This window comes from Salmo salar, chromosome ssa22 (genome assembly GCF_905237065.1).
Source record: "Salmo salar chromosome ssa22, Ssal_v3.1, whole genome shotgun sequence".
Taxonomy (NCBI): Eukaryota; Metazoa; Chordata; class Actinopteri; order Salmoniformes; family Salmonidae; genus Salmo; species Salmo salar.
Window position 1 is genome coordinate 20207488 of NC_059463.1, and position 8158 is coordinate 20215645.

Here is an 8158-nt window from a genome sequence, read left to right on the forward strand (position 1 = left end):
ATGCATGGGTGTCCGAGCTGTGTGCCAGTAGTTCAAACAGACAGTTCGATGCATTCAACATGTCAATACCTCTCACAAATACAAGTAGTGATGAAGTCAATCTCTCCCCCACTTTGAGCCAGGAGAGATTGACATGCATATTATTAATGATAGCTCTCTGTGTACATCCAAGGGCCAGCCGTACTGCCCTGTTCTGAGCCAATTGCAATTTTCCTATGTCCCTCTTTGTGGCACCTGACCACACGACTGATCAGTAGCGCCAGGTGTGACAAAACTAGGGCCTGTAGGACCTGCCTTGTTGATAGCACTGTTAAGAATGCAGAGCAGAGCTTTATTATCCAAGATGGCAGCCAATCAGTCTGTCAGTTTGTATGTCTGATTCTTGAGATCACAGTTTTAAGTGTTTTTATGTTTGAATGACCCTGATACTGATACTTGCTAAATTTCCACATTATTCATTACAAGATTTAGTTGGGGTTTAGTGAATGATTTGTCCCAAATATAATGCTTTAAGTTTCTTTTAATATTTAGGACCAACTTATTCCTTGCCACCCATTCTGAAACTAACTGCAGCTCTTTGTTAAGTGTTGCTGACATTTCAGTCTCTGTGGTAGCCGACGTGTATAGTGTTGAGTCATCCACATACATAGACACTCAAAGCCAGTGGCATGTCGTCAGTAAAGATTGAAAAAAGTAAGGGGCCTAGACAGCTGCCCTGGGGAATTCCTGATTATACCCAATTTTGCTTTCCAAATGTTTACTAAGGGTTGGTAACAGGCTGATTGGTCGGCTATTTGAGCCAGATAAGAGGGCATTACTATTCTTAGGTAGGGGAATAGTAGGCTTAAATTGAAAATATGGCAAATAGGAGTGCCAATATCGTCCGCTATTATCCTCAGTAATTTTCCATCCAAGTTGTCAGACCCCGGTGGCTTGTCATTGTTGATAGACAACAATAATTGTTTCACCTCTTCCACACTTACTTTACGGAATTCAAAATTACAATTCTTGTCTTTCATATTTTGGTCAGAAATACTTGGATATGTAGTGTCAGAGTTTGTTGCTGGCATGTCATGCCTAAGTTTGCTAATCTTGCCAAATAAATAAATCATTAAAGTAGTTGGCAATATCAGTAGGTTTTGTGATGAATGAGCCATCTGATTCAATGAATGATGGAGCAGAGTTTGCCTTAATTGCCCAACATTTCATTTTAAGGTGCTCCAAAGCTTTTTACTATAATTCTTTATGTAATTTATCTTTGTTTCATAGTGTAGTTTCTTCTTCTTTTTATTCAGTTTAGTCACATTATTTATCAATTTGCAGTACTTTTGCCAATCAGTTGTATAGCCAGACCTATTTACCATCACATCCCTCTCAACAATAAAATGTTTCAATTCCTCATCAACCCACAGGGATTTAACAACTTTTACAGTCATTTTCTTTATGGGTGCATGCTTATTAGTAACTGGGATAATCAATTTCATAAATGTGTCAAGTGCAGAGTCTGGTTGCTCGTAATGTTTTTTCTCCCCAATTCCGTGATATCCAATTGGTAGTTAGAGTCTTGTCCCATCGCTGCAACTCCCCTACGGACTCGGGAAAGGCGAAGGTCAAGAGCCATGCATCCTCCAAAACGCGACCCTGCCAAGCTGCACTGCTTCTTGACACACTTCTTAACCCGGAAGCCAGCCGCACCAATGTGTCGGAGGAAACACCGTCCAGCTGGCTTGCAGACGCCCGGCCCATCACAAGGGGTCGCTAGAGCGCAATGGGACAAGGAAATCTCGGCCGGCCAAACCCGACCCTGGGCCAATTGTGCGCCGCCTCATGCGTCTCCAGGTCACGGCCAACTGTGACACAGCCTGGGATCAAACCCGGGTCTGTATGGTTGCTCGTCATTACACACTGACCAACAACTAATCTTCACATCAACAACATAGGAATCACAACAAACCTTCTTGTATGACCTCTTATACACAATATTAGTCCCAGCCCTTGTAACTTTGGATTTCCTAGATATGGCTACTATATTGTGATCACTACATCCGATGGATTTGGATACAGCTTTCAAACAAATTTCGTCAGCATTAATAAAGATATGATCAATACATGTTGATGATTTCATTCCTGTACTGTTTGTAACTACACTGGTAGGTTGATTGACAACCTGAACCAGGTTGCAGGCACTAGATACAGTTTGAAGCTTTCTCTTGAGTGTGCAGCCTGATGAACGCCAGTCAATATTTAAATCACTCAGAAAGTATAATTATTTAACTTTTTTTTTTTAAACAGACGGAATTCCCGGTGTTTCTATGTTAAACAGTTTGTTATAATATTTCAGTGTTCTGTGATGTATATAAAATGTAATATTGGGATGCAAACTTAAAGTTTAATACATTTCAACTCTATATCTGACATATACACAATAACCATGTGTGTTAGGAGTATACTTTTGTTTCAGAGTAGATTTGTTTAAGACTTTCAAGAAACACTGTGTGACCCTGATTTAGCCCACTGCAGTAAAAGGTAAACATTTTCTAGGACAGCTAAAATGTTCAACAGCTGAGCTGCATGGCGCAGCTACAAAAACAAAGACCTTTGTTAGATAGCCCTCTTGTAATATTATTTCTCAATTGTTGTATTTTGAGCTGCTGTACCAAACCCCCCTTCTTGTTCATGTTTTGTTGCTGTGCAGATCATGTGACTGCTATTGCTTTTTTGATTGACATTGATAAAAACAACAAATACATTTTTTTTTAAATACATTTAAAAAAACTTGAATACATTTGGGTCTATGACTTGAGTAATGATTTGTAGCCTATCATGCATTTGTAAGCACTGTTATCCAAAGACAAATAACACACTCCTCTTGATGAAATGATGTGCAGAATGACAAAGACAACTGCCATCAGAGCTTCTAATAAGAATCTGCAATAGTAAAGGTACTGAAGATGACCGAGATGTAAGTAAAACCAGGTTATCTCTGTTTTGTCCGACCCGGGTCACTCCTACTGACAAAGCTGAATCAATTAAATCACTCTTGAGAATCACAGTGTGCAGTGGGTTGATTGTCTGTGCATCACTATGCTCGTGGTTGGGAAAGATACTGATTCCTCCTCTACCTCTCTGCATTTTCAACACACTCGTAGAGAGAAACAATCATCTCCATGACACTGGGACACCACTGCATGCTCAGAGCTCTGTCACTCTGTGTCACAGCCCTTGCTCCTGTGTGTGTGTGTGTGTGTGTGTGTGTGTGTGTGTGTGTGTGTGTGTGTGTGTGTGTGTGTGTGTGTGTGTGTGTGTGTGTGTGTGTGTGTGTGTTTTCTGCAAGCAGTCACCATGTACTGAAACATCAGTAGGCCTACCTCACAGTCAATGGTTTCCTACAGTCATTTTAAAATACATAAATTCAAGATGTTAAACAATCACTGACAACAGTTGACCCCAATGCCATGTCACTGTTGTAATTTATTAATACATTTGACGGGATGTGGATAGTGTTCCATGAGATCACTCACACTAAGGGCCGTGCACTGACATGTTGGGAGGAATATGCTCAAACTAAAAAAAGGGCACCCCAAAAAAATGTTTCCTGCAGCAGCAGTCACAGACTCGTTTAGCAATTATTACAAGCGGGGAAAGCAGCACAATCTGCTTATTTCAAATTTGTTTCCATCCCTGATAGTTAGAATTTCTCATTTGCCAAGATAATCCATCATGTAATAAAGCCCTTTTGTGGGGGAAAAACTCATACTGATTGGCTGGGCCTGGCTCCCCAGTGGGTGGGCCTATACCGTCCCAGGACTACCCATGGCTACGCCCCTGCCCAGTCATGTGAAATCCATAGATTAGGTCCTAATGAATGCATTTCAATTGACTGATTTCCTTATATGAACTGTAACTCAGTAAAATCAATGAAATTGTTGCATGCTGTTTATATGTTTATATTTTTGTTCAGTATATATCCAACCCAACTTCAACATCATTTTCAAACTTTTGACCCGCGACCCCCAAAAAAAGAGTGGTACAAAACTTGTGACCTCCTGCTCGCACCCACATGCACGTGTGCACACGCAAACATTTACAAACAATCACTGCGCAATAGTAGCCTGTCATTACAGCCATAAACAGTGATGCATTTTCAAAACGCAAGTTAGGCTACTGAGATAAACTGTGTTTAACACCTGCATTTGGAGTGTAAAGTCATTCATGTTAGCAGTCAATATCAACTAGGGATATATCATGTCACTTCTCTGGAGTCCAGAGCAAGCAAAATCCTTCTGCCTACTTGTAGTGGAGTCTGCAGGATCGGTTGGAAAACATGTTCTGTCTGCACCACTCCATCACTTTGGAGGGCAGCCTACCTGCAGAGTGCTCGTTCCCAGCCGGGTATACCCGTTCTTCCTCACATATATCTTAATACATTTGCCAGAATATGTTAAATCTTCATCCCATAATATGCAATGTTACAGCTGCCTATCTTTAGACATGTAGCCAGTATCCACCTATCCTAGGCCTATCTGAAATATGAAAATGATCAATCAAATCGCCAGTTAGCCTATTGTTCTGGCAACGATGAGTCAGTAGATTGCTAAACTGTATTTTATATGGATGATAAACATAGGCCTACTCTGTTTTTGTCAGGCAAAACTGGAGGAAATGAAACAAGTTCTTTCTGGTCACTAATCTGGATATGCGTTCCCGCCTTTTCTGCAAATGTTGATGACTGGTCATTGGTCAGCAATCAAGACGCGCAACATTTTGGTTCTGAAGCATAGACGAGAATTTAACGATGACTTGCGGGCAGTGGGTTCAGAACAATAATGATAAAAAAAAAACATTTTGGGGAAGTTATACCACGACTGAAAAGGGCAATTTGGAGATTGGAAGGGCAAAGGGGCATGTGTTGTGCACAGGTAAAGCCATAACTGTGCATGTGCCTGCTCACACACACACAAACACTGGCTCAGACCCCCCTTTGCCTCCAGAACAGCCTGAATTCTTTGGGGTACTCTACAAGGTGTCGTAAACGTTCTACAGGGATGTTGTTCCATGATCACGCAATGGCATCACGCAGTTGCTGCAGATTGGACGGTGGTACATTCATGCTGCCAACAGCCCGTTCCATCGCATCTCAAAGATCCTCTATTGGGTTTGGTCAGCAACAATGTTCAGATACACTGTGGCTTTCAATTGTTGCACAATTGGTATCAAGGGACCTAACGTGTGCCAGGTAAACATTGCCCACACCATTACACCATCACCACCAACCTGTACCGTTGACACCAGGCAGGATGGGTCTATGGACTCGTGCTGCTTACGCCAAATCCTGACTCTGCCATCAGCATGACACAACAAGAACTGGGATTTGTTACCAGGTGATGTTTTTCCAGTCCTCTTGTCCAGTGTTAGTGATCGCGTGCCCACTGGAGCCACTTCTTCTTGTTTTTAGCTAATAGGAGTGGAACCCGGTGTGGTCGTCTGCTGCAATAGCCCATCCGAGACACGGACCGACTGACGAGTTGCATTCCGAGATGCAGGAGTTGCATTCCGAGATGTCATTCTGCACACCACTGTTGTACTGCACCGTTATTTGTCTGTTTGTGGCCCGCCTGTTAGCTTGCATGATTCATTCTCCTTCGACCTCTCTCATCAACAAGCTTTTTTTTGCCCACAGGACTGCCACTGACTTAATGTTTGTTTGTCAAACCACACTTGGTAAACCATAGACACTGTTGTGCATGAAAAGCCCAGGAGGGTGGCTGTTTCTGAGATACTGGATCTGGCACTACTGGCACCATCGATCATACCACACTCAAAGTCACTAGTTTTTCCCATTCTAACATTCAATCAAACAATAACTGAATGCCTCAATGTCTGTCTGCCTGATTTATATAACAAGGCAGGGCCACATGATTCACTGTATGTAGGATGATCCATTTTCTGTCCTGCTACACTGCTATCTGTTTCAGGCAAAACGTTCGTTTTTAGGTGTTGGTGATTGCCATGTTCTCCAGCCTCCCTGTGAAGACCTAATAGAGCAGCGATTCCTTAAATTAACGTGAACCAGTTGGTTACGGTAAAGCAGTTTGTTCACGCGCTGATGGATCAAGCGCTGGAACGTTACTCGTCCGAGAAATAGTAATATCATGGTAGGCGACACAGAACGCAATTACGATCATTAAAAGTTTCACCTGAGAGTAATGGAAATGAATGTAAACAAAACCTACATTATAGCCTGCTATAACGCGGATTTACTCGCAAAAACACGAGACCCCTTGGGTAAACATGAAAGGCGCAATTATATTTCAGTGCGCAAATGTAGCCTAAATATGACTGCTATGTTATATCTCGGCAGGCATTAACGTTAATATATATGATGAATAAATTGACTGGCAACTGTAAACGTGTTTTCTATCATTTAGTTATTTCATGCAAAACAAATATGTGTTTCTGCAAAACACTCAAACTTACCCATTCCAAAACGCGGATAAATCCAAGAGGTAATTTAAGCACTTGAAATGTCCCAACAGACACGAGCTAATGGAATGACAACAATAATAACAGAAAAAATAACGATTTTTCATTAATAAATCCACAACATATGTAATGTTTGCATAGCCTATTTGACATGTAAGTTAGCCTACATTGTTAAAAAATTGAATAATGGCTGTTTAATGCATATTATTTTGAGACCTGACAAAACAAATGTACAATCAACAAACATACCTCATTAGTTGATAACATTTTCAAAATACTTATCTCCTTGTTCAGTAAGATGTAAACAATTGTACAGAGTTACCCAAACCGCTTGATGTCTATGCCTCGCGCGTGTACGACTCTCGGCTCTTAGTGCTACTACACGGAAAACCCCGAGCCTTCGTCAGCTTGTTGAAAAATAAAACACCATAGAGACAGACGGGGATTGGCTTCACGGAAATGAACGACGGCTTCAAGATTTTACGATTGGATAAGATTTTTTTGTTATCGATTTAGGCTACGACGTGTTTATTGTTTGAACTGCCTCTCCTCCCCACGTCGGAGATGGATGAGAGGATGTGATTGTAACGGAGTGCCTGAATGTTGTCTCGAGGCACCACGAATTAGTCTGGTCGTATAAGTAGAAAAATATATCTTATTAATCATGCATCATTTTGTAGGTTACATGCCTGCGTGCATGCAGTGCATGCACTGAGAAATCCTATAAAATGCCTTTGACCTGTGGGTATTTTCTTGTGATTCCACCATCTGTAACCCATTCAGGATGAACCCGTCATCTGTCCCTCTATAATGGTTGTGCTTTGTGCAGAATAATAACCCCCAAATCACTCATGGCTCCAAAAGCATCAAAAGTGACCTCTTTTATAAGACCATTTCTCTGAATCCTGGAAATATGGGCTATATTCAGATGTAACTTCTATTACTTGTAGGCTACACGAATTATGTGGATTATTATAGAATTTGAGCGAATATGCCTAAATTGCTCAGAACAAAACATTCAGAGAACATTGCAGATATAAATTGACTAAATGTATAAATGGACTGTATTCCAATTCTACGTGAATGGTTCTTAGAGTTATGTCATTCTGAAGGATCCCCTGTGTGATTCCCAGACCAAGTCAACATGGCTGCTGGCTAAACACAATCCAAGGGCAAATAGGTATGTAACTCACTGAAGACATAATGTTATGTAATGTGAAACAGGGACTGTTTTCAAGACTGAGTTGTACTCCTGTGTAGTCAGTGTACAGTCAGATTGAAATGCCCTGAAGAATTATCATTTGCCTGATAATTTTTTGTTGTTGTTGGTAAGGACATCTTTGTGTGAATATTATGATGAAAACATGAACCAGATTTTCCTTGTATTTTTCTGTTGATATGATGTTCCCTTGCTGTGTGATAGCCATTCCTAGCCACCCCACTGGAGGTGGAGCAATTTGTCATTTAATTAGCCTGCCGAGGCAGATAGAAGAGAGCTGGACTGTAAACTAACTGTAGGCAAGATTATGGTGAGCAAGCGAGGCTTCCTGTGTCTGCTATAGAGATAGCCATTCCAGTAGAGATAAGTTAAAACCAGGCTGACAGTGTGGCTAATTTGACAAAATCTCTTCTCTCACTCCACCCCTCCTCCTTCCGTTTTACTCTCTTACTCACA

General features: G+C 41.2%; 1 protein-coding gene across 2 annotated transcripts in view; it reads right to left on the reverse strand.

The window, feature by feature from the left end:
* LOC106582942 (synaptoporin) overlaps positions 1 to 7058 on the reverse strand; it is a 34141-nt gene extending 27083 nt beyond the window's left edge. The window contains exons 1-2 of one of the 2 annotated variants that reach the window (XM_045705702.1): positions 6733 to 7058; positions 6478 to 6543 (exon numbers count right to left, since the gene is read on the reverse strand). In XM_045705702.1, coding sequence (XP_045561658.1) covers positions 6478 to 6543; positions 6733 to 6737 — 71 coding nt within the window. In that variant the 5' untranslated portion in view covers positions 6738 to 7058. The remainder of the gene's footprint in view (positions 1 to 6477; positions 6544 to 6732) is intronic. The other variant, XM_045705700.1, reaches the window with a different exon arrangement.
* Positions 7059 to 8158: the final 1100 nt, after the last annotated feature.